The 27,647-nt window shown below is 37.2% G+C and overlaps 2 protein-coding genes across 2 annotated transcripts in view; both read right to left on the reverse strand.

Annotated features, from left to right (window-relative positions):
• LOC124172993 (extensin-like) overlaps nt 1-13,893 on the reverse strand; it is a 39,332-nt gene extending 25,439 nt beyond the window's left edge. Inside the window, exon 1 of the mRNA XM_046552526.1 lies at nt 13,857-13,893. The gene's annotated coding sequence lies outside the window, so the exon portion shown is untranslated. The remainder of the gene's footprint in view (nt 1-13,856) is intronic.
• A 2,813-nt stretch (nt 13,894-16,706) lies between these two features.
• The window catches only part of LOC124172994 (dentin matrix acidic phosphoprotein 1-like), an 89,386-nt gene continuing 78,445 nt past the window's right edge, over nt 16,707-27,647 (reverse strand). The window contains exon 5 of the mRNA XM_046552527.1: nt 16,707-16,804. Coding sequence (XP_046408483.1) covers nt 16,707-16,804 — 98 coding nt within the window. The remainder of the gene's footprint in view (nt 16,805-27,647) is intronic.

A 27,647-nucleotide genomic window follows, 5' to 3' on the forward strand; every position in this document is an offset into this window, starting at 1 on the left:
CTTAATAATACAAGGGTTCATTGTTTACATCACATTCATTAGCGGATGACTGTTGACGATCGAATCAGCAAGCGACTCTGCGACATTAAATAAATAAACGAGTAGATATGCACTTTCGAGTAATACCAGAGGAAAATAAATTATCTTGAGCTGAGTAGATGATTTCTCGAGTACACACTTTAGGTACACGATATGTTCGTGTCCTTTGTACAAACACCACGCCCCGAACCAACAAATAAACCAGCCCAAACCAGCATGATCCGATCTGTCCACATCAATCTTTCGATGTACATTCGTTAGGATTTTTCATAGTTTAGAAAGACGACTTTATGTAAAAAACAACGTTATATTACTTAGCTGCTAGTCGATTGTCGATTCTATCATCTGTTGTCATCTGTAATGGACGCCGTTGTAAACAATACATCAATCCCTCATTCTTATAATTATTATATATACATTAATTCAATTGTTGTCAGGGCTTTCGTCCATAAAACCATTGGCTAATGATACCTTCAAGTTTTTAGAACCTCGGAATCATTCAGGTACATTAAGTAAAAAATTTGCATGCAAAGTTTTAAGAACAAATTATGATTATTACATCACCTTAAGGATGTAAGGCAGAGAAAAGCTTGCTTCAAATGTACGCAAAGAATGATTATTCACACTTCTAATATAAGTTAAAGATACAAAATGAATCATTGCATATAGTTTAAGGACGTTGTATATAGACACTAGCAACGCATGTACGCAAAGAATGATTATTTACACTTCTAATATAAAATAAAGATACCAAACGAATCATTTTACATAGTTTAAAGCTTATCTTATAGTAGACACAAGTGCATGCACTGAAGGCTACGTTTAACTAAGCAAGAGGTAGGAACGTGTACTCCCCAAATTATATAATCATTTTTTTAAATTAAGAGCGGTCATTCCTTTAAACTTACCAATTCCAGATTCCTTCGAGTAATTGCTTCCCGGGTTACCGTTGCTCATTGCGCTACCTTGCCCGAACTTCCCTCCACCTGAAGGTATTGGAGACTGATTCCCACTCTCCTGACCGCTTCCGGACAGTCTACATTGTTGCGTGTTAGCCTCAACAGTGTGCGGGACAGTGTTGCCATTATTACCGTTGTGTAGCGCATAAGAACTGAGCCTGATTGGCGTTGGTTGAGCAACAGCTGGCGCTTGTCGGCCATTTTGAGATGGCGCTCCCAACATGGCGCCCGGATGGCCAGGGCTCTTCCGATGGGCGGACATTTGAAGACTTGGATTTGCGCGCGACGCCATCTTGTTTGCAGCGGCTATAGGACAGCCCGACAGGGAGCGGTGCGCGTTTCTGTTGGTGCTCACGTGACCTCGGCCGTTGCAGCCTGGCGTTGGACACTTAAGAATGGTCTCGTGCTGGGCGAGAACTTTATGGTCGCCATATTGATTTGACGGTGACGAAGAGGCATCACGTGATGCAGTTTGTATTATACGCAGGAAAATAAATTTGTGGCAAAATAAATTATAATCCGGATCACAGAATGAGATACATACGTGAACATTTTCACAAAAATAGTTTTTAAAGTGAATATTACGATGCATTTTAAAATCACGTTAATAGCGATATCGACGTCATTATTCCATCATAGGATAGTAATTAAATATTTTCACACAAAAGAACAATTTATAAAATTATAATAGGAAATTTTCAGCAGTTTATACACGGAGTCAAAAAATTATTAGATAAAGGCCAATGATTAACATTTTTACGATTTTTTCACGTTAGTGAATTAGTCATAAGTCATTTTCCGCGCAAAATTCGTAAGCGTTGCAAATATATAAAGGGAGAAGTCGTTAATTCAAAATCAGGAATTGAGGAAACATTTTTCAAAATTGACGAACGATATCCAGGTAGATTGAACGAATTGAGTTTTGAAATGAGAGGTGAATGGTAAAATTAAATGGATGACATTTGAACGAAAAGATCATATGGTGATATATTTGCGGTAATATTGGTATAAAATGCATGAATGCAAGTTTAATAACCACATTGAACATCAATGAGACATGATACACGGTGAAAATGGGAAAAAATGAGATATATAGCGTGGTATTATTGTTATTTTTTAGTGTGACAGCGAGATGAAAATGTAAAGTGTATTGTTGTGTTTTGGGAAAAAATGGAGAATGAAAAGGTTGTTTAGATTGATTGAAGAGGCTAACAAATCCTTAAAAAATTACACATATTTTTCCATTTTTAGGAAAGAACTTTTAAAAATAGTGTCACTCAAACTGGCAGAGTATAAAAAATATTATTTTTAGCCAAAAATATTTCTAAATTTGCATTTAATTTGATTTCAAAAGAATTTAATTTATTCGACCATAACAAAAGCATAATATTTTTATTGAAAGCAGCTACCGTGGTCAGGCACATTCGGTTTTGCGATGGATCTAACAAAATAGGCAGGTTCACGACTTACGCAGTTCAAAAATTATTATTCCGAATTTATCACTAATAAGATAATAGATAATGAAATATTTTATAACAATGCATTAAAGTTTTTCATTATTTAAATCTTGATAGTTATGAATAAAAATAGAAAGCAGCCTTCTTTGCAGTCGAACGAGATTTTTATTTCAATAACAGCATCCGTTAGCTAAAAACTTAAAACTAAGTCGAGTAAAAGCTAAAATTTTAAGATTTTGAGGATTATTTTAGCTTTGACCTACATTTTATAATTTTTAGAAGAAGAATAAAAATGGTCTAGCCTTTTACTATGTATTTCGTACGCTTAGAGAAGCATCACCGTAAGATCCTAAATACAAAAGCCGTTTTTCAAATAAAATGCTTTCAAAAATCTAAAACGCGATGCCTATTTTTTTGTGGCTGTGAGTCGAAAATGTGTATAAAAGTTGTTTAGAAATTTTTTTACATTCAATGCTTCAATTCAAAACTTCCACGTGAAAACATCCATAGATTCTGAAGATTTCTGACTAATACGAAATGGTGACCGATAATTACAATTTCAGGAACGGAAACTTTATTTTAGAATGCTTCCTGCGAAGCTGTTTGCAGGCATCAGCCCGATAGGTGTTCTTAAAAACATAAATATGGCCTCATTAAGCCATTATCCAGTATTAAAAGCACTTCTTCTCCCATTCCAATAACAATTTCCGATTCAAACGTTGGCTGACAACTTAAAACTTAGTAGTGCAACTGCCAGAATTCTAGTATTTTCAGCATTATTTTAGCATTCCACCTACATTTTGGAAACAACATTGCAATAGACAATACATTTGCACGGAAATTTGGATAGGAAACGCTAATAACTTTTTCCATTAATTAATAATGAAGGTGAAAGGGGATTTCCGAAGGAAAAACTGAAGCTGAATCTCAGCATCAATTGACTTTCCACCTACAGTACTTCAAGGACAAAATTTTTCAATCATAGGCATCATAATTAAATAACCCACGAGATATTTATTTTCTATTATGACTTTAAAGGAATGAAAGCAAAAGTACAACCGAAAAGTTTCGATTTTCCCGAAAATCACTGATAAACGCTATCTGAAAATTCTAAACAAAAGTTTTTGATTCGAAAAATAATTTAATTACAATTTTTACAGTTATTTAATATTAACGAATTGATTATAAATAATTTTCATCTCAAAATTCGAAAGCACTGCAGATATGTGAGAGATGGAGTCACTGATTCAGAGCCGAAAATTAAACATTTTAACATTAACGAACTATATCTGGGTAGAATGAACGAATTGGAATTAGAAATGAGAGGCGATTTGTTTTACACGTAAATAAATGAAGAACGATTTATTAATACTTTTCCCGCGCGCATTGAAACATTGTATTTAATTTAAACGATCTTAGGCCTTCCTTCAATACTTTTTTGCAAATTGCCGCCATCGGCATCGATGCTAAAAATCGAACATAAATGCATAGAATGAAATTTCATGCCTGACCACGGAGAGTTACGTAGTAGAGATTCACTTCACCGAGAGAAAAAAATGAAAATGGTATCGAAAAAATGAAACAAAATCACCCTCTCTTAAAGGAAAAAAATACAGAAGTTTGAAAAAAAACTGATCTCCTGTCTTCTTAGCAAGAAATAAGAAAAATCATTATAAATGCAAATAATAAATACAAAATTGGTTGACCGGTACTGTCAAAGAAAGTTTAAATACTGCCTGAACTGTGAACACTAGTTAAGCTGCATTTACACAATACAAGTAGCTGAAATCTAATTTGATAAACTTTTGTAGTCAATAGATTAGAAGTTGGAGGATTAAGTCAGCTTTCCATCAATCAATCTTAAAGCATAATATGGATAATGATGAAACTAGGTTTTCTTTGCAATATCTAATTGGCTATCAGCCAGGTTTGTGGAGAAAATCAGCTATTGGGGCAGCACATTAGAGGACAATGCCTACAACAGTAAGGACATCAAGAAAAGAATTGCGTTTGCAAAGGAAGCGTTTATTAACGGGAATAATGAGCTTATGAGAGGATCGTTATGTAATAGCTTAAAGAAAAAGGCTAGTGAAGAGTCTGATATGGAGTACGGTACGGTACGGCTTTACGATACGGAAACGTGGACACTAAGGAAAGAAGACGAGAGAAGATTGGAGGAATTCGAGATGTGGGTGTGGAGAAGAATGGAGAAGGTAAAGCGGACGGAGAGGAGGAGAAACGACAAAGTGCTGGACATGGTGGGTGAGGAGAGGCAGCTTCTAGATAAGATACGGAGGGGACAGAAGTTATGGGATGGAAAAAGTACTTGTGGAGTAGACTGAGATGTATGAATAAGTGCTATACATGGTGGGTGAGGAGAGGCAGCTTCTGGATAAGATACGGAGGAGACAGAAGGTATGGAGCGAGTACTTGTGGAGCAGACAGAGATGTACAAATAAGTGCTGGATATGGTGGGTGAGGAGAGGCAGCTTCTAGGTGAGATACGGAGGAGACAGAAGGTATGGATGAAGCGAGTACTTGTGGAGTAGACTGAGATGTACAAATACGTGCTGAATATGGTGAGAGGAGAGGCAGCTTCTAGATGAGATACGGAGGGGACAGAAGTTATGGATGGAAGAAGTACTTGTGGAGTAGTTTGAGATGTATTAATAAGTGCTATACATGGTGGGTGAGGAGAGGCAGCTTATAGATGAGATACGGAAGAGACAGAAGGTATGGATGGAGCGAGTGCTTGTGGAGCAGACAGAGATGTATAAATAAGTGCTATACATGGTGGGTGAGGAGAGGCAGCTTCTAGGTGAGATACGGAGGAGACAGAAGGTATGGATGAAGCGAGTACTTGTGGAGTAGACTGAGATGTACAAATACGTGCTGGATATGGTGAGAGGAGAGGCAGCTTTTAGATGAGATACGGAGGGGACAGAAGTTATGGATGGAAGAAGTACTTGTGGAGTAGTTTGAGATGTATTAATAAGTGCTATACATGGTGGGTGAGGAGAGGCAGCTTATAGATGAGATACGGAAGAGACAGAAGGTATGGATGGAGCGAGTGCTTGTGGAGCAGACAGAGATGTATAAATAAGTGCTATACATGGTGGGTGAGGAGAGGCAGCTTCTAGGTGAGATACGGAGGAGACAGAAGGTATGGATGAAGCGAGTACTTGTGGAGCAGACAGAGATGTACAAATAAGTGCTGGATATGGTGGGTGAGGAGAGGCAGCTTCTAATATGAGTAATGGAGGAGACAGAAGGCATGGAAAGAGCAAGTACTTGTGAAGAAGGCAGAAATGTACAAATAAGTGCTGGACTTGGTGGGTGAAGAGAGGCAGCTTATAGATGAGATACGGAAGAGACAGAAGGTATGGATGAAGCGAGTACTGAGCGAGGAGGGGATGTTGAAAACCGAGTTATAGAGGGTAAAATGTTACGAGGAAGGATGAAGTGCTTGATATGGTGGGTGAGGAGAGGCAGCGTATAGGTGAGATACGGAGGATACAGAAGGTATGGATGGAGCGAGTACTGAGCGAGGAAGGGATGTTGAAAACAGTGTTATAGAAGGTAGAATTTTAGGTAAACGAGGGAGAGTAAGGAAGAGAATAGGATTTATTAGGTGGAATGAAAAGTAGGTCTTATTGTGAATTAAAGAAGGAAGAGCTCGGAGGAAGGGGAGACTGACGAAAAACATCTTTAATGATCCATGTAGACCTACCTTAATCGGTAGAATACATTAATAATAAAGGTCTCCTAAATGCATAATTGTATAGGGATTAAAGCAGGAGAAAAGTATATGGAGTAAGGCATGTAAACTCGGAATAGTAAGAAAACGACTCGTAGTAAATGAAGGACAGATAATTGCTGTTAAATGGTAGAGTTAGTAATGGAGGATGTCAACAACGGAAAAATGAAAAAATGGAAGCTTTGCAGATGATTGCATAATTTAAGTGAAGTATGTGATGGTGATATCTTACAGAATCACCTAAAGCTAACGGAGTAATGGTTAAATAAGAATAATAAAGAGATTAATGGGAGAAAAAATAAACTAATTTGATTTATTAACAGCAGGCGTCCTATAAAGAATAACTGCTTCATCATTGATAAGTTATAGACGGAAACAAATTTACTTACGGATCACGTATTACTTTACCAAGGACTAATCTTACGCTGTATAAACGTTGTTTCTTGTTTCTAGGCCTAAAAGTGTACAACTTATTACCTGATTCATGTTTGAAAGCAAAAAATAATAACGTAATTATGAAAAATATTCAGTCTTGGTTGATTAGAATGCAAAGTGTGGAGGATTTTCTTCTATGATATAATACATGTACGTACTTGCTTCAATTCAAATGTTTCTATGTCAGCATGACCCTTTGTAAATGATGGTAGCCATAAAACAGGTTGTCCTTAATGCCTACCTAAAGTTATTCCGTTTTATGTAATTAATTCTATTCTGTACTTTTTATTTTTTGGAGTAATAAACAAAAACAATTTACTATTATTATTAATGTTTGCAAATATCAAAGGGTATTTTTAAGCAGGGATATGTACTTTGGACCTCATATCGAAATTACTACGATCCAAGATCTTAGGGTATCATATTTTCTTTAGAGATGAGTAAAAGTAAAGACTTCGCATATAAAACGTTTTCTAGATCAATCCTAGAATAGGGATCGTCAGTTTGGGATTCTCATCTGAAACGTGGAGATGTAGCAGCTGACTAAAGTTGACAATTTATAGTACAAGGGACGCACTTGACCCAAATTTTTGAATCCTCTCAAAATATAATCGTTTGGTAAAACATCTCCCTTAACTTATCGCTTCTATCAGACCTGTAAATATAGTGTGGCTCTAATATTATGTTCTCCGTGTCGCTCTTAAAGATATATCGATTCTCAATTGTTCAAACAATCTAAACTTAGCGCGCAGTTTCCGAGTCTCCAGCGGCTCCCAGCCTAACTCGCTCAACATCTGGGTAACGCTGTCTGTACGCAGTTTTTGACGAACCGCGCAGCCTTCCTTTGTATTTTATTCAGTACGCGGATTAAGTCTTTCTGCATCGGATCCCATACGCTCGCTGCATATTCAAGATGCGGACGGATGAGTGCGAAATATCACCTTTCTTTTACTTTCTCATCCTAAAATCTTCCCACAATACGCTTGACAAATCCTAATTTCTTCAGGGCTATTCCGCAAATATTCCTTATATATGTTCCCCACGAGAGGCTCGGGGTTATCGTAACTCCCAGGTACTTAACTTCACTTTGTATGTTACCTTTGTGTTAATACTAGGGATGGTCGGATCAGATACCTCGGATCCAAATATCCACGGATATTGCCCTTTATCGGATCATAAGTCGCGGAAGACGTCGGATCTGAATCCGAAATTTTAAATAATAGCTTCAGTGAATGTCGCCGTCGCATGCGATTCTTGTCCTACTCATGAACCGTTTTGTTTGGAAGCTCTCGCAGAGGTTAAGTAGGAGAATTTCAGCCGTGGAAAATAAAAAACGCAAAATACGATTGGCACATTGTGTGACTCTTCCCAAGAGATTGAACAGTCATCGGGGGAACCTCAGCGTCAGGAATTTGAAAATGCATTTGGATCCGAAAATATCCGATCCGTAAGATCCGGCTCTGATATTCAAGGATCCGATTCGAAGCCGGATCCGAAAAAATCCTTCATCCGTTCATCCCCAGTTAATACCATCCACAGAATAAAAATGGTTATACACTAGATTCCGGTTAAATGGGACATATCGGGACTTGTGTATTTTGTTCCAATTAAGCGGCTGCCCCAATTAGGCGAATTATCCTGCATATGGGCATAAAAAAACGTTGAAATGATAGAAAGAAGACTAATGAGTGTTTATAATGCAACATAAGTTTATTAAACTATTAATTTGATTAATATATCAGCGAGTTTAGTTAACTTATCATCATTTTAAAGAATTGTAACAAATTAATAAAAAATATTTGTCACAGCCTCGGGCGACGCCGAATGAATGCCTTTTACTTAATCCTATTAAAGAAAAGTCCTATCCTATTGCAGATAGTATAACAATAAGATCTTTCAAAATAGGGCAAGATTAGGAACATTTGTGAAAAATAAGAGTAAATCAAAGGAGGAAAATATTAAAAAAAAGTATTCTGAAAACAAAACATTTTAATTTCGTCGCGAGTATAGAGTCTATGTCGCCGACTCATGGCCCAATAAAGCGGCATGCTGTCCCAATTAAGCGGAGAATACTCTGGGATATTCCTCTATTGGGTTCTGTTCTTCAAGATCTGCCCCAATTAAGCGGCTGCCCCAAGTAACCGGTGGACCCATTGAACGGATTCCACTGTAGTTGGAAGTATGGAGTATGAATATGGTTGGGGTATGAAGATATCCATTCTCAGTTGTTCAAGCAATCTAAGCCTAGCGCGCAGTCTCCGAGTACCTAGCAGCTCCCCGCCCATTTCCTATGATACCTGCGTTACGCTCTCTATACACCTGTATCAGTTTTAGCAGAATTACGCAGCTTGCTTTAAGATTTTTTATTAATGTTCCGGATTAAGTCTTTCTGCGTCGGATTCCATACGCTCGCTGCATATTCGAGGTGAGTTCGGTAGAGTCCGAAATAGCACCTCTCTTTTTTACTCTTTCATACGAAAATCTCCCCACGACACTAACTTCTTCATTGCTTTCCCACAAGTGGAGAAACGTAAAATCTAAACTTAGTACGCGAAAAGTGTACCATTACGTAGGCGAGGTATTTTGACTGGCGTCAAAATAAGTTGCACATTACGCACAAAAAAAAACACAATTTTAATTTTTTTAGATAAAAACAACACATTATATTCATCATCAATAAAACCAACCTTAGCAATTTGGGGAGTACACGTTCAGGCAGTGAAAACATAAAAAAGAATTTGGAAAAAATGTAAAAAAATTAATTAAAAAAAGAAAAGAACGAAGCAGGTGTAAATACTTGAACACAAATGCTAAAATTAAAACTAATAGACAGGATTACATAGGATAAAGCCAAAAATTTTTTCAGCAATAATGTATGCACATGGGGTGGTAAATAAGAAAGATTTTTACCTAAGGAAAGTACCTTTTTAAGACTAAAAAACAAGCTGACATTTATAAACCTTTCTTGGCCAACACATTTCATGCAATACACCATTCAACGTGGGTGGCTAAGATAAGAGATCTCCACTTATTTTTTTACACTTCTGTATCACACTGTATCAACTAAAACTTCATAAGCACTTACTTCCTATATCCACACGAAAAATGTTAATTTCTACCCTGGTATTCCCTTCCTTTGATTATTGTAGTCTTTTTTATAATGACATGCCTAAAGAGCTGGATAAAAAGTTACAAAGGCTGCTTAATTCATGTGTAAGATATGTATTCAATTTAAGAAAGGATGTTCATGTATCACAGTACAAAATCAGCCTTGGTTGGCTAAATCTTTGTGACCGAAGGAAATATCTACTCGGTGCTCTCCTTTTTAAGATTTTCAGAGAGAGAATCCCTAATTATCTGCGGGAAATCTTTATGAACAGATCAGTAACCACTCATATGTCATCTCGCTTTTCAGCATCATCATTTTTGACTTGGTTGTCATTTGTTTACTGCTAACTCTAGTTAGTGGACGCGGTTGTGGTCCCGGGCACAAAGTGACTTTTGTGTTATGTATTGACTTGATTGTCATTTGTTTACTGCTAACTCCGGTAAGTGGACGAGTTCCTTATGTTTTCATAACGTTGTGTTTATGTTAATGGTCCACTGTGCTACATTTTTGAATAATTTTTTAGGAGAGGAAATAAAATGCCGAATAAAAAATGTAGGGATCCATTTAAAAAAGACACACCGCTGTTCATATCTTTGTAAATAACAAAGCTACAAGGAAGGCAATCATGCTGATTAATGTCCCCCTGACGGCTAATGAACATTTGCTTGACACATTTTTGAGTTTGCATCAGGACAAAAAGTTATTTTGGGTGGTCAAGATAAATGGGCCACCCTGTATATAGTATAACCTAAGAATTGACATCTTGGTCAATGAAATTCAGACTTTTTCTATCTCGATTTTTTTAAACATTGATAACCCATAAGGCAAATTAAAATTTTAGGTTTGGACCCACATTGTGAGGTCAAATGGTCAAATTTTTAAAATTTTGCTTACACTCAACAAAACTTAGGACCTTTCCCCAAAAGTGTGCCAATTTTCATGAATATTGCTCGATGCAAAGTTACTAAAATTACAGTCAATAATGACACAAGACCCTTGGGACAGTCTGTATAGTGTTTCGACCACCTCCACCATTAAGTATTCATGATCTGAAACAAGAAATAACAGCAGCTATCCATACTTTTATCCCGATATGCTATTAAGAGCGTGGAATAAGTATGAGTATCTGGTTGATATGGCTCGAGTTTCTGGAGGGGGTCATATTGAACATTTGTGAGCTTGTTTTCAAGAGAGAAAAACTTGTTTTTAAATACTCTTCAAAATGATCTACCACACAATTTTCTACTTTGTTTCTTAAACTAAATACAGACTTTTTAAAGATGTGGCATTCCATTTGAATTACCCTATACATTGCTAATGAATATGCAGAATCCCACATCATTCCTAATTTAGCTTAATATGGAGTCTCTATTGAATTCATTATTCACCGATTCAAATGAAGTTTTTAGCCAAATTGAGAAGTGTATTTCACGAGAAACATTGAATTTTTAAACAAAAAATTAACATTTTAGGGATAATAACATGCCGGCAATTTTAAAAGAGCCCCATGATACCACATGAAAAGATAGTTTGCTGACCTTTCAAAACGTTCAATACGAACTACGAAGGCAGCATGAAATCTAGCATACAAGTTGAAGTAGGTTACTTAAGTAACTTACGAGAGGAGTTTCCGAAAACTAGTTCCACGATTTCAATCAAAGTTTGTCGTGTTGTAGTCCTTCGGGAACTAGGGTGGTTTCCTATTATTTTTTTATTGCCTAAATCGAAAGATTATTACTCCTGGAGTACGTATTTCACGCTTTTAGATTTTTTAATGACGATATCTATTTTTCACGATTAAATGAAAAGTGAAAATTTTCAAGCGCGCGAAAACGCGACGCTTAAGTATGAATGTCGGGAAGTCTCTCCACGTGACGTATTTCTGGTTCCCCCTCCCGCCCTGCGAGGTGACCTTGAGGCGAGGCTTAGCGCTGATACGACGCAGGCTGCTAGCGGCTAGCCTAGTACCCTGCTGGCTGGTAGCGCTTGGCTTAAATAAGGATTATTAATAACTTATCAAACGAGGAAAACTTTCCGACCTTAGCCAGTTTTAATAAGTGATTGTTAAGACATGTTTCCCTGAGCTCTACGCCTCATGCATGCATTGGTAATCTCAGACGATGTAAAACTCCTATCTACTCGTATAGAAACTAGGTCCCTGTGACGTCACGTGGAGTGGCATCGCATGGGCGCCAATCTGGCCCTTTTCAAATGAGGATAAAAATGGACCATTGCCATTCGTCTAACCCGGTATTTCTAAAACCAAATAATTTGTATATTATGAATACACTAATGGTGGGTAACGAATCGCAATCAATGCCTTTCGTTTTCTTTGATGAAGGAAACCACCCTCTTCCACGAATCACCCCATTACGGGGTTTTATAATCAATAGTTTAAACGAAAAAACGCAGTAAAACATTTACAGGTGAAATATATTCGCTTGGATGGGTGTGAAAAAAATGGAAAACAACAGACGCTGCTGAGTTGCAGAAAAAGACTTCCATGCGGAAGAAAATAAAATATTCTGATAAAGTCATGAAAATAATGATAAAAAGCAGGCTTTTTTTATAAATGAAAAGTATAAAAAATTATTGAAAAAAACTTCCGAGAATGGAACGTATGACCTACGGGAGTTGAACATCTTAACCACCGGGCTACCGCTCATTATTAACGGACATGCGTTTCTAAGGGAATTCATTTTACCTGTAAATGTTTAACTACGTTTTTTGTTTAAACTATTGTTTATATAACCCTATATGTAGGCTGATTCGTGTACAGCTCCTGACACACTACAACAATACTAAGTTTGATTGAAATCCGAGCCCCAACACTTTTGTGACACTCCCCTTGTTAGATGAAAAAAATAACAAATGAAGGTAACAAGAGTTAGACTAGAGGCACAATGACGGTTGGCAACACTGTAATAGATACAAAATACAGTGTTTGAGGATGAATCTGTAATAATTCAGGAGATGGTAAGGGAGACAGTTTTAAGTATTTTTTTAACGATTTTTAATTTCTCCTGGTGAGTACAATTGATGAATTCTTCTAGGGTTGTCAGCCACGTTAATTCTTTCGTGTGAGCCGACGTTTTTGAGAGGCGACTTGTCTCCCATCTTCAAGGCCGTGTTACTCTTTGAAAGTCCAATTTCACACAATTTCAATTTACAATTGTGTGAAATTTGACTTTCAAAGAGCAACGCGGCCTCGAAGATGCCTTGAAGAACTTGTCTCCCATCCAAAAAGCCGTGTTACTTTTTCAAAGTTCAATTTCACACATTTACAATTTTGTGAAATTGGGACTTTCAAAGAGTAACACAAAGCCTTGAAGATGGAAGACAATTCGTCTCTCGAAACGTCGGCTTATACGAAAGAATTAACCCGGCTGACAACCCGAGAAGAATTCATCAAGTATTTTTTTGTTTCATAAACATGGGGTCACAATTACTTAGTTACTGAACTAAGGCAACGCAAACATTTTTCAGAATAAACTATGCAGTTACCATGACAAATGATGTTCTTGTGCATTCAGTAAGGTGTTGCTTACTTTTCATTTTTTCTCGGATTTTTTATTCCTACCTCTTAAAATATGCTTTACCGTGCAGAATGGATATCATAAAAATTTCGGCCCGATTGCTTGATATTTAGAGGTTGCTCAAAGACGTTCAACTTCTTCGAGCTTTGGAAATAACATCATCCTCAGGGGGAACGCACATTTTTACAGTCTTTTCGGATCAAAATTCGCTCCTTTTTTGCGTCCGCATAACAGTTTTCAAGGGAAACAATACTTTTGTTTTTACAACTGTAAGAGGTATCAGCCAAAAGTCCGAGATAAAATAAAAAAAAGCAACACCATTGAGAATCTTTACGATATTTCTTTAATACTGTGGATTTTTGGGGAATCAGGGGAAAATATGAGATTATAATCGTCTCAAATAATTATTTTCTCGAAATGGGTGAGATTGCGTCATCGTATTGTAAATACTAGCTCATAGATCTCGTTTAATGAAGCTCAAAGCTAAAAAGAAATAAAATAGAATATAAAACATTTTGGCTACAAATTATGAAAATAATGCAGGTAATATGAAGTTGTACTTACTCTCAGGGGTAACCTTGTCTTTCCTGGGACATCCGGAGAGGCTGAAAAATAAAAATTTGTTTTGACACAATTAAAATGGATCACATCAGCACATATTGTGGCCACATACTTTTCTAAAAGTGTCGATAGTGTATGCCACGTTTCATGTAGATTATATGCTGTGATGGCATGAGATTGAGGACAAAAGAAGGTGAAACAGAGAATGTGAGAACCTACAGCTACTTGGAAACTTTGATAAAAGAGGACTGGAAGAGTATAGGAGAAATAAAAAGAAGGATAGGAAAGGGGAAAGAAGTTTCTGTTAAGAAGAAGAATAGAGCATTGTGTGACAAGGGACCGGACTTACAAGGAGACGTCGCCAAAGTGATGTTCAGGATCTGTATACGGATGTTATTTTCTGAAACTATATAGGTAAGGTAGAAAAAGTGTCTCGGCTTTCTTCCACATAGGCCCGGGTTCGAGAGATATACACTTGTAAAGACTTCGCGCAACATGACACCCCTTGAATAATCGGTGTGGTAAGGCACAATTCGGAGTTTGGTTTAAAATCCATAAATTGATATTAAATTTTTTTTAAATCGCGAAGCAACTGAATAAAACGAATGGGGATAAAATGTAACGGTGATTTCAAAAATTAGAAGAGAGAAAAACACGGCCGTAGTTAAGAGGTAGCGATTACTCAAGGGATGTCATGCTGCGCGAAATCTTTACAAGCGAATATCTATCGAACCCGGGCCTATGTGGAAGAAAGCCGTGACACTTTTTCTACCTTACCTATATAGTTCCAGTTAGTAACATCCGCATGCAGATCCCGAACATCACTTTGGCGACGTATCCTTGTTAGAATCGAGGAAGAGATTGGCGAAGTGCTATGTGTGGAGTGAGTCTATGTATGGATGTGAGACTTGGACGATGGGGAAGAGAGACAGGGACAGGATTGGGGCGTTTGAAATGTGAGTTTGGAGGAAGATTGAGGGAATACGGTGGACGGATGGAGTCAAGGAATGACCAAGTGTTAAAAAGGATAGATGATGAAATAATCTTTAATTTTGTGTTTTCTAACGAAACCTTTTTCAATTTAACTTTATAATGCAGTGGTGTACAGTGACATATCATTGTCGAATGACATCTTGCATGCTTAAACAACTCAGCCTATGCGGCTCTAGCTACCCTCAACGGGAAAATAGAGGCAAAATGATGAGTAATGAATGATTTAATAAATAATGAATAATAAATAATGAATAATGACAATAATAAGGCATAAAGCCTTATGAGGATAAACGTCTGATTAAAAAGGACTCAAAGTTTAAAGAAATTATGACATGATTATTCTATTATTTAGTCGCAGTCAATGTAAAAATGTTAATGATAAAATAATTCTTAGAGCGTAGGTCAAATTTTTATGATGCAAAAACTATGTTAGCCAACGTTTCAGTTTATTTAAAACTATCATCAGGGCTACGAATGAAAACATAAAAACAAAACAAAACACAATCATATACATTATTGTTGCAAAAATAAATATTATGAAAGAGTTTTTGTACAATAATATAATGAAAAAATAAGAGAATGGACAACAATTTTGACATACCTTATCTTTGCACATATCTATTGATATTAGGTTGCTAAGCGATTACCAAACCTAGTTACCATTAATTTTAATTAATTAAATATAAGTAAATTTTGCTAAGGTTTTCAATGCCTGTTTTTTATTACAACTGTTAGTTGATTTATTTATGTGTACCATTTCTTTGAAAAGTCTTTTTTTTCAATATAATGTCATCATCTAAAATTTCGGCGTTGTCAAAATCAAAAACATGGCAATTGCTTATGCTGTGGCTAGCAAGAGCACACAGTGTTATACCACCTTTTACTGATGACTTGTGTTGTGAAATCCTATTTTTTCAAATATTGTGATGTTTGTCCTATATAGCAAGTGTTACAATCGAGGCATGGAATTTTATATATTGCATTACTTTTTAAAATTGTAGGGGTTTCAAATTTTATTTTTGTGTATAGAAGCTCGTTTAGGGTGTTATGATTTTTGTGTGTAATTTTACAATTTATTTTATTGAATACCTTCGTAATATGTTAAGATAATTTACTAATACAGATGATCCCACGGTGTGGGGATGTTGTATTTGATGAATCAATTTTGTAAAAATGTTATTAATATAATATTCTACATCTACATAATACCCCGCAAGCCGCCTAAAAGGCGTGTGGCAGAGGGTGTTAGGAAACCAGCCGTATATACATAAAAAGGAAGTGTTATAAGGAAATTAAGACTAGCAAACAAATTTTAAACAATAAAAGATCTTAATTTAAAATAAAAATAACGTTAATAATAATAGTGAAAAATAATTAGTATTGAATTGAGAGCAAATTATTAGCGTGCATGGTTTCAATATCAACAAACGTAATCTAGCATTTATTAAAGTCCTTTATGGTTCGGGTGAAAAACGAATTTAATACATGCCGATGACAATATTATTGTACAATATATATATTTTTAAACAATAAATCAGATCTTAATTTAAAATAATAATAATGAAAAATAATTAGTATTGAATTGAGAGCAAATAATTAGTATGCATGGTTTCAATATTAACAAACGTAACCTAGCATTTATTAAAGTCCTTTATGGATCGGGGGAAAAACGAATTTAATACATGCCGTGACAATATTATTGTACAATATATATTTTTAAACAATAAAACAGATCTTAACTTAAAATAATAATATCTTTAATAATAATAATGAAAAATAATTATTATTGAATTGAGAGCAAATAATTAGTACGTACGGTTTCAATATCAACAAACGTAATTCTATGTATGCATTTGCTGGTTACAGATCTGGTATGAATACTTGCCTTCTATGGTGCGAATACAAGCCCGTCACGTGACCTTGTCCGTTGCACCCTGGAGTGGGACACTTGCTGCCCTCTGGAAAAGAGAAACAAAACAATGATCATTCCCGCAAAAGTATACGAGATGAACAACATGGCGATCAAAATGGAGAAAGTATGTAATCTCAACAGAAATGCTTTGTCTCGCCACTAATTCAGATTAAAATATTTCCTGGAGTTTTGGTCAACGTATGTTATGCAAACAAGTTATAGCCAACGTTTACTTTGTACATATTTATTGATATTATGTTACTAAGGTATTGCCACACCTAGTTACCATTAATGGGGAACATGCATGAAATTTGTTCATCATGCTAGTAAGTCTTATTGAAAAGACAATTTTCTCACGAGTCCAAATATATAAGCCAAAACTCTCCTTGTACTCCGCAAACGTCATTAAATGCTTATTAAAAGTGATAGAATATCGCTTGATGTCACATGACTTGAAACGTCATCGCACGGTACACCATTCACTTCGCCAAGAGAGTATAATGGCAGAGTCTTGATTGCAATATATCGAAGTAAAAATCATCAAAGAGCTTTGTGGTAGTTCCTCAAAGGACAAGTTGACTTGAGAGGGATTTAAGAAAGCACAATACGGCATTTTGCTTTTGGTCGACTCTCTTATGGCGACTGATTTTCTGAAAAATAGTGATTGCTTCCAAATCTCACCAAACAATCCCCTTCATTTGTTTCAATAACGCATTGGCAACCCAAAATATTCACAATCTGCCGTTTGACGTTAAAACAGCAATTCTTTTCGCTATATTTGCGTTTGAGCCCCTACATATACCGATTTTATATCCACTTCCTCAGTCTGTCATCAATGGATTCCGTGCCGTGACGTCACGCTCCGATGACGTTGTGTTTTCAAGCAGCCGATGAAGATTAATTTTCAAAGACTCATAACTCAGCTGAAAAGCAATATTCATACGCGAAATTTTCGGCGAATACATTTGAGGTTGGGACCTTCTTATTCTAGTACTTTGAAAAAATTGTGCATGTTCCCCATTATGATCGTTCACTATAACTTGTTTTCATAAAATACGTTGACCTAAACTCCAGGAAATATTTTAACATGAATTAAACGAGGTCAAGATAAGAAGAAAAATAAATACTTATTAAGATTTTCTCTTTGAACTCAACATTTTGTATAAAAAATTGTGGCATTATTGCAGGTGGTAAACTGATGCTTCATGAAAACCTCTGTAACAGCATTTACATTGCATCTGAGTTGCATTTTTTTATACATAGAAACGCCTTTTTCTCATAATGGTCGCGTAACTCCACACTTCCCCCCACGTTCGTAATTCAGTCACGTGTCCCACGAAGTTGTTTATTCGTCGGTAGTCATGGAAACGTGGAGGGAGAAATAGGAAGCGGACAGGGGGATGAAATTCTCACGTTGTTAAGGCATTAAAAAAAGTAAAATAAAAGGAGGAATATTTATTTTTTTACGAATCAGAGATTTCTCTCGTTATGTTTTTTTTCTCCTGTGGCGGATATTTTTCACGATTTTGTACCTGAATAGTTTTTTTTTAATATTCTGAAGAACACAGCGGTGGTTATTTTCCTTTTGAAACGTAACCACGGAGCTTTCATCACCGTGTTGCATAAACCGCAGGGAAAGTTCAAAATACTGACAGAGAAAACAGATGAAAAACGATATTTTAAGGAAAAGAATAAGGTTAAAGCATGGAGTAGGCCTAATTCCATCCCGCAGAAGGCTGATTTCCACTGCGGTCGCATTTAAATCGGGTTTCAAAAATGTCCGCAAGGCGGCGATGACTGCAATGCGATCTATTTAAAAAAAATATTTTGTAGCATGTTTGCAATTGCAAGGAATAACATTTTAAAGCTACGAATTTTGATAGATCACATCATCTTGTGCATAAATTTCGCGATTAAATAAAGAGTTAAAAATTTCAAGCGTGCGAAAATCCGACGGCTAAGTATGAATGCTGGGAATAGCCCGTGTGACGTCATTCTGGTTCCGTCAGCCGCCAATTGAGGCCACCTTGGTGCAAGACTGTGAGCACTGATACGATGCAGGATGCTAGCAGGTAGCACTTGGCTTAAATAAGGATTATTAATACCTTAACAAACGAAGGAAACTTTCCAACCATAGGCAGTTTTAATAGGTGATTATTAAGAGATGTTTCCCTGAGCTCTGTGCCTCATGCATGCATTGGTAATCTCAGACGATGTAAAACTCCTATCTACTCGTGTAGAAACTAGGTCCCTGTGACGTCACGTGGAGTGGCATCGCAAGGGTGAAAATCTGGCCTTTTTCAAATGAGGATAAAATTGACCATTGCCATTAGTCAAAACCGGTATTTCTAAAACCAAATAATTTGTATATTATGAATACATTAATGGTGTGTAACGAATCGCAATCAATGCCTTTCGTTTTCTTTGATGAAGGAAACTACCCTATTCTTGAGTATACATTGGTCGTTAATTATACCTTTTCAAAATTGGTTATTTTCATCGACTCTGTGGTATGTATGCTGTTTATTCGATATTTTTCCCTATACTCACCCTCCAGAAACAAATGTTCATTCATTCAAAAGATCAAAATATATTACGTTGTTAAAATTAGTTTTTCGGTTAAGTGTATATTTATTTTTCAAGCAATATCATAATTTTGTGGCACACTCTCTTCGACACACTTCCTCTGATGGATTTGGGAGGTACAATGAATTTCAATGGTATCAGAATAAAAAGAAATTTCAGTATCAACTTAAGAAAAAGATCAATCAATGAAAACACACCGTTACATTGAGTTCAGCATTCTTTCGGGCTGCATCCGCGTCCGTTGTCGAAGAACCACAACAGTTTCGCCAGCTCTCCTGCCAGCGTCCTCAGGTGAAGGATGAAGTGAAGCTTTTAGTCCTCTCTTATATAGTCAGTTTTTGGCGCCAATTCGGTGGATTTATTTCGACCAATCAGGGAACGTCCTCGTATGTGATTGGTCGAAAGAAATCCACCGAATTGGCGCCAAAAACTGACTATATAATAGAGGACTAAAAGCTTCACTTCATCCTTCGCGCACGTAAAGCAAGCCTTGAAATCTGCCATTGCAGCTAAGATCTCTCTTGGCTGCATGCTTAACAATAGATCTAAGATCTCTAGAAAGGACAAGGTGACGCTGTATAAATCTTATATTCGTCCTCGGCTGCTTTACGGGTGCGAAGTGTTCGGCAACACTTCCCTCACGAATATCAGACACTTAGAAACATTCCAGAATCGTACTCTGCGCTACATCACAAACCAACGCAGACTCATTCCAATGGCTGAAATAAGACGCGCTCACAAAGTACCCAAAATACACGAGTTCATCAAGTCACAAGCTGTGAGACTTCAGAACTCCCTTCCACGTAACACGCTTACAAAATCTCTATGGGATTACCCTGTACATTCAAAACGCTTCAAAAGCTACAGACTTCCAAAAGAAATATTATTTCGCTGATAACGAATTCTTTCCTATGTCTTTTCTTTCAAAAATTCAATCATTGTCATGGTATTAATTATATTGTGGTTTGAAAAGAGAAAAAATGAAAAAAACTTAAAAAATATATATATAAAAATGTTAAAATCAGACAAAAAAATGATAAAACTGATAAAATGAACCAAAAAATAAATAAAATGAACAGAAAAAACGCATTGTATGCGACAAAAAAATGATAAAAGCTCAAAAATTGTTGTTGTAAAAATTGATATGTCATTTTGGGGCCACCAAGGGCCGTTCCCGGCTTCCGATGCCGTCAGATTGTAGTCTTCCTAATTTTAGAGATCTTTGGCACGCGCTCACTAGAAGCCTGTCTTTCTAATTCTCCTTCACTTACACTGGAAAGGTTACACTGGTCCCTATACACTTTTTGAGTCAAATTCCCTTTTTACGCACTTGCGTAAATTCACCACAGCCGGAGAGGTGGTATATATACGCACCGGAGGTTGGACGAGTCAGGGGTATATAAGCCCGCTAAAATTGAGGATCGTCGTCGTCGTTCACTTCATCCTTCACCTGAGGACGCTGGCCGGAGAGCTGGCGAAACATTTGTGGTTCTTCGACAACGGACGCGGATGCAGCCCGAAAGAATGCTGAACTCAAGTAATCACCACGGACACCTGCGTACGAACACCGTTACATTGAATATATAGGAAAAGTAGAAAGGCTTCAAATGGATTTGATAGTCTGGGTCAAAATGAGCCATCCACGCATGGCAGGTATAAGTGATGCGGAAAAAGTAGGAAAAAATAATAATATTAGGCCTAACTGTTGCACTGTGGTAAACCAAACTACTTCATTAAAAGTCGTGAAATATGAGTCTAAATTTATCAAGTCAGAGCCAAAATTGGTGCAAATATTGATACGCATCGAACGGTACGTAACGCCTAATATTTTAAACAATATTGCTCGCCGATTTATCGGTCAATAAATTGGAACGTGTCACACGGGCTTCAAGGTCTGCGAAAATCACTGCGAACGACTTAAATCACGCGTACCAACCTTTCGAGTTGAGACACTAATTCTGCATTCTTGCGTGTCGAGTCGTCTTTGGTTGCCGTTGCGGTCTCCATGATAACGAGCACTGGTTAATTCTCCCCCCACATATTTTATGAACCCGTGTTTATTTTTCTTCCCCTAACCACGCTTTTCCCAACGATAATATAAACGCAAAACGGAGGAGGAGTTTTTCCACTCCTCATCATGAATTCAGGGAGCGAATCTTTCTCATGGCATTCCCTGGACACGTACAGTGTCCCCCTCTGCTGGTTGGTCCCGCGAATTAACTATTCCCTGCTCACTTCTCCCCCCCACTACCTCATCGGCCATGAATATCTCGGAGGCTTAATCTTTTGCATATTCTCTTCTTAATTCCTCTTTCAGAACGTTGCCGGTGTCTTACTGTCGCGGAGGGGCCTTCTCTTCCTCTGCTGTTTGATGTCTTGTTCATCTGTCGCTCGATTTTCTCGACGAGAAACTAAAATGAGTTTATTATCATCACCGGTCGACAATCCTAAGATTGGTTTGACTTGCAGCTCTCCTAGTTCCTCTCCCAAATCATCTGACTAAAACAACGTTCATTTGTGGAGCCAAGAGTGGTGCTTAACGAGGTGCTCTGACTACGTTAAAAATCACCAAATCATTTACGCGTTTTAAAATCATCCCAGTAGCGGTATTATTGGTGAAATTGGGGGAAATTTTAGAGTGTTTGTGTGATTTTACCAAGCATTGACGATGTCATCAAATGTCCCAGCCATTTACCCTTCCTTTGATTTATTTTGTCCATCAACGTTCTTTTCTCATCTATCCTATTTAACACTTGTTCATTCCTTGACTCCATCCGTCCACCGTATTCCCTCCATCTTCCTCCAAACCCACATCTTGAACCTGTCCTTGTCTCTCTTACCCATCGTCCAAGTCTCACATTCATACATAAACTCACTCCACACATAGCATTTCACCAATCTCTTCCTCAATTTTAATTCTAGTGCCTTGTTACACAAGGCTCTTTCCTTCTTCTTGTTGAAAACTTTTTTCGCCATTCCCATCCTTTTTATTTCTCCAATACATTTCCAGTCTTCAGTTAACGAAGTTCCCCAAGTAGCTGTAGATTCTCACATTCTGTATTTCACCTTTTTATGTCTTCACCCTCGTACCGTCTACATTTCTCACTTTCATCACTTTAGTCTTCTTAACGTTTATTTTCATTCCATAAGTTTCCATTCCTCCCTACACCGCTGTTACCAATATCTGCAATGACCCTGTGTCAAATATGAAGTGTGTGTGTGATTTTACGAAGCATTGGCGATGACACGTACTATATTGCGTGCAGGAAACGTTGTGCACTGAGGTGATTCAGTTTGATGTCCTTTGCCGAGTTTGCGTTCGATGAACCGTCCTCAAGCCGTCACCAATAATCCGGGTCACTTTCGCTTTTTTCTTCAGTTATACGCGTCAGTCTAACTATCAGGCCAGCTGATTTTTATTGGCATCCTGCCGAAGTATAATATATAAATGCAATAGGGTAGTTTAAACAACGTTCATTGGCGGAGCCAAGAGTGGGGACTCGAACTTAATCTGTGCAAATGCACATGGCGGTACATTTCTTGCGGAATTCGTCCACCTCTAACCGTGTTTATGCAGTGGATGGCATTAACACAAAGGCAGCAGACCAAGTGAAGTACGTGGGAGTTACGATAACCTGGCGAACCTCACGTGGGGAACATATATAATGAATATTTGCATTACATTTTATTGAATATTTTATTATATTTTATCAATATGTTGTTTATGTGCGAAGAAATGTACGTGCCAATCCCGCGTCTTATTTTTTTCCCCATTTTTTCCCAAGTTTCCTTCGAATGATTTTGCATTCGCGTCGCGATACGACACATTTTTTAAAGATCCCCTAAAATTGGTTGTTAAAATAAAAAAAATCGATTCCGGCAAGATTGCCCTCATCCCAAGAATACAGTTAAAGCCGTCGGATCCTACCATGCCTTTTAATTTGATTCGCAGACAATTTCCCATTAAGGTTTCCTATGCGATGACTATTAACAAGGCTCAGGGTCAGACTTTGCAAAGAGCTGGCTTATTCCTGCCTGACCCTGTATTCTCTCATGGCCAACTTTATGTAGCAATCTCTAAGGTAAGATCTTTTCAAAATATTTTTGTAAATATTAAGAAAAACGCTAAACAAGTATTAACAGAGGATAGTTTAATTACTTCCAAAGAGTGTTGTGTTTAAAGAGGTCCTCTGACCTCAATTTGTACATGAACATTCCAATTAAATTTGTACATAAGACCATGCCTTTTTTTCTACATTTTAAAATTAGAAACGCGCCTATCCCTCTGTGGACCTGCATTGAAAAGAGGAATTTAGGAAGTAAGATATGTCGTCGCATGTTCTCTGATAAATTCTGTGCATTTTGGTACCTCATTTGTAGAGTTTGGTTGCGTTTAAGTTGAGAAAAAGGTATAATATTTATTCAACGGGATTATACCCTTTTTCCAGTTTACTGAAAGATTTACAAAGAAAGAAAAAAAAATAAAAAGATACATACATAAAATACATAAGTATACAGAGAACGTTTTTATTATTTATAAATATATGAATTATAATAACAAAGTATATATATGTAACATTGTTACGTTATTTATTACATATTTCTTAAAACAAATATAGGAAGAATGGAATAGATCGAAGTTATCACAATATAAGATAATTTCTGACATTGCTCTGAAAATAATCAAGTTTTTTGTATAATTGGATGGTTGAAAAGGAACACAGAAAGTGGACGAATTTCTCGTATGGATGTTTTGGATTCGGAAAGTTACTAAGGACAATAAATCAGGGGATTTAATCAGAAAATTATTAAGGAAGAATATACCAATATGTCTTCTACGAAGTGAGAGAGATTGCAAATTCAAATGCATGGTAATTTCAATTCCAGGATCATTTTATGACTTTTTCTTAAGATTATATTCAAGTAACTTGAGAAATTTCTTCTGAATCCCTTCCAGAGCATTAATATGTGTCTCATAATATGGATTACATATCACAGTGCCATATTCCAGAATAGAGTGGAATATATACAGTGGAAATAATATAGAGGATTCCTCTTTTCACTGGTCATGATATTCTTTGTACACCAAACTCTACTCGGCTTGGGTGATAGCATACGGGTTTCCTTTTCCAAGGGTACAAACACCAGGAGTAAATTAAACCCTGGAAAAAGGCCAGGGTGTGAAATATGCTCCAGCAAACTGACTCCCTTAAAAAAAACAACTGAACTCCTTGTGAATTTTTTCAACCGACCCCCCCCCCCCCCCGAAAAAAAAAATAAAACTTCTGGCAGGTTGATTTATACCCTGGCACAACGATCCTGATTTGGCCAGGGTTCCGTTTTCCAGCCGAACCCTTAATTAATTGATTTAAAGCGTTCTGTTTGACGTTCGGGGATCGTGGGAATGGATACGCGGCGTAAAAAAGAGGGTTCCAGAAAATTTTCAGGGTAAAAAAAAACAACCCTTTCCCCAACGACGAATTAAAAAGGGTAAAAAATAAAAACTTTTTGCTTTTTTTATCGGGGTGCCTGATTGTTCTTTTTCCTAAAGGAAGGGGTGTGAAGGAATCTGTGTAATTAAAACGCCATTAGCCTGAGTGGAACAAGAAATCTTTCTGATTTACTACAGCGATCGCACTAACATGATCTAAATTTATCACGAGAGCTTCTTGGGCGCATGGCGTGGAATGTGCAAATTATTATAATCTTCCTAGAATTAAGTACAAACAATAATGTTTTATTGACCACTTTTAATAATATCTAACTAATAATGCGAAAGATCCGCAGAGAAAAATTCATTCGCCTTGACCGCGATCAAGTCGAATGATTTTTTCTCTGTGGATCTTTCGCACGATTGTGCATTGCGGGTGACTCCCGTAAAAGTTATCACCGCGGCTAGTCCCGGTATACCTACTTTAAATCTAACTAATAACTTCAGGCTTTACTTTGTGAAACCTCTCCATATTGGAAATAAAGAAATAAAAACTTTGTAAGGTTCACTGTTGTTTGATTATGGGCACGACCCGGGTTTCGTAACTTGGTTACTTGGTCACCTGACGATGTAACCAAGTTACGAAACCCGGGTCGTGCCCATGATTAAATAACAGTGAACCTTACAAAGCTTTTATTTCTTTATTTTTAACAATATCCACTGGAGGAATTGACGTGGAAGGCTAAAATAACAATTTATACTTAAATATGCATAAAATACGCGGAAGATTTTTATGCAGTCGACTACCTTGCGTATTATCATGTGCCATTTACAACACTTGAAGAGCGCCAACCGTGTGGAAACAGTTGCCTAAGCAATTAAAGTGCGGAACATAAGTTACTTAAGTGGAGGTGTACTTAAAGGAGGCTTGTGATACTTACACTACCACCTTAAATAGAGGTATTAATGGCGCATGGCATGGAATGTGAAATTTACCATAATCTGCCAAGAATAAAAGACAGACAATAATATTTTTTTGATCACTTTCAACAATATCCTCAGGAGGAATTGACGTGGAATGCTAATATAACAGTTTATGGTTACATATGCATGGAATATGCTAACGTTTTTAACGAAGTTAATTTGAAAAAAATGATGCTACAATTGACCAATAACATTCGTCTAAACTGGGGTTACAAAACCAAATAATTTGTACATTATGAATACACTAATGGTGGGTAACGAATCGCAATCAATGCTTTCGTTTTCTTTAATGAAGGAAAGTACTCTATTGAGAACACATTTCTTATGATTGAAGTCTGACACCCTTTAATATTTATTAATTTTCATGTTTATGGTAATGGTTGAAAAAAATATGTGGATAGTAAGGGAAAACGAAGATCGAAATAGCGAGCTGGGAATGATAAAAAGTTGAAGATCGCCAGCCGAAAACAAAGTGAGTAACAGTGGAGCTGGAGCTAGAACTTCAAGAAGATAAATGGAGCAGCGATAGCAGCTGTTTGGAGTAGGGTAGCGAAACACTCAAGATATTTATCTCCCTGATGACCACAACAACGACTGTATTTTTTTTCCATCTCCCTTTTCGACCCAACAACGGATCCTTCCCACAATTCCAGATCCCCAGCGCGCATACGGGCCACTTGTTGAATGCCCTCAACACAATTTACCATGGAGCAATTTATCCGATAGATGGCAGCAGATAAGTCCGGCAATAATGGGGATTACGCTCTTGAATGGGGCTTTTATGTGTATCACATAGTGACATTGTCATGCAATATCCGCAGATCTCACCACAGATAAGAGTGATATGATGTCATACCGACAGGAAAATGATGGTACAATAAAGAGCGCCATATTGATGAAACTGATAGCGACCACGTATTTTGTGGAAAATAATTTTTTATTGATGAAATCTTCACGGAAAATCAGCCGGTTAAGGATGGGCATTGCTGCCAACGTTTCGATGGCCTTCTCTGCCATCGTCTTCAGGGCGAATGATGGCCCTGGTTATTGCCGGGCTTACATGCACCGTTGGGGAGGTCAAGTCGTCTGTGATTGGTCAGTTTTTTAGCTTTCTTTCCTCCTCTTAGCTTACTCATTCTTTTTATCATGGGATTCCACGATTTTCTGAGGTTGAAACCCGCGACCCTATTCATTTTATTATTTGCGATTCTTATTTTAATGGCCTCTTTTGTAAGGCGGTCCCAGTATCCCTTTGACTTTCAGAGGATTTTTGTTTCACTGAACTTGATGGTATGATTGTTTTTGATGCAGTGGTCGGCTACGTTAGGTATCCAAGCCTAATGCACCGTTTGTGTTCTGATATTCTGGTTTCAATTGTTCTTCCGGTTTCCCCAATGTAGTTTACCCGCATTCACAGGGTATTTGGTAGACGCCAGAGGTCTTGAGTCCCATTTTGTCTTTAACTTTCACAAGTTGGCTCCGTAGTTTTTCTGGTAGCTCGTGAATTGTCTCAATGTTGCGTTTTCTGAGAATGCGAGACAATTTCCCCGAGATTGTGGAAACATAATGAAGTGCAGCCTTGGCAATGGGCTTAGCATTGTCTTTATCTTCAGGAGCCAAAAACTCTCCTGTTACACGTTGATCTTAAAAGGTCCTCTTAAGGGCCATCATAATTTCTTTTTAAATCGTGGAACCCCATGATAAAAAGAATGTGTAAGCTGAGAGGAGGAAAGAAACCTAAAAAACTGACCAATCACAGACGACCTGACCTCCCCAACGGTGTATACAAGCCCGGCGATAACCAGGTCCAACATTCGCCCCGAAGACGATGGCGGAGAAGGCCATCGAAACGTTGGCAGCAATGCCCATCCTTAACCGGCTGATTTCC

The sequence above is a fragment of the Ischnura elegans genome, assembly GCF_921293095.1.
Source record: "Ischnura elegans chromosome 13 unlocalized genomic scaffold, ioIscEleg1.1 SUPER_13_unloc_3, whole genome shotgun sequence".
Lineage (NCBI taxonomy): Eukaryota > Metazoa > Arthropoda > Insecta > Odonata > Coenagrionidae > Ischnura > Ischnura elegans.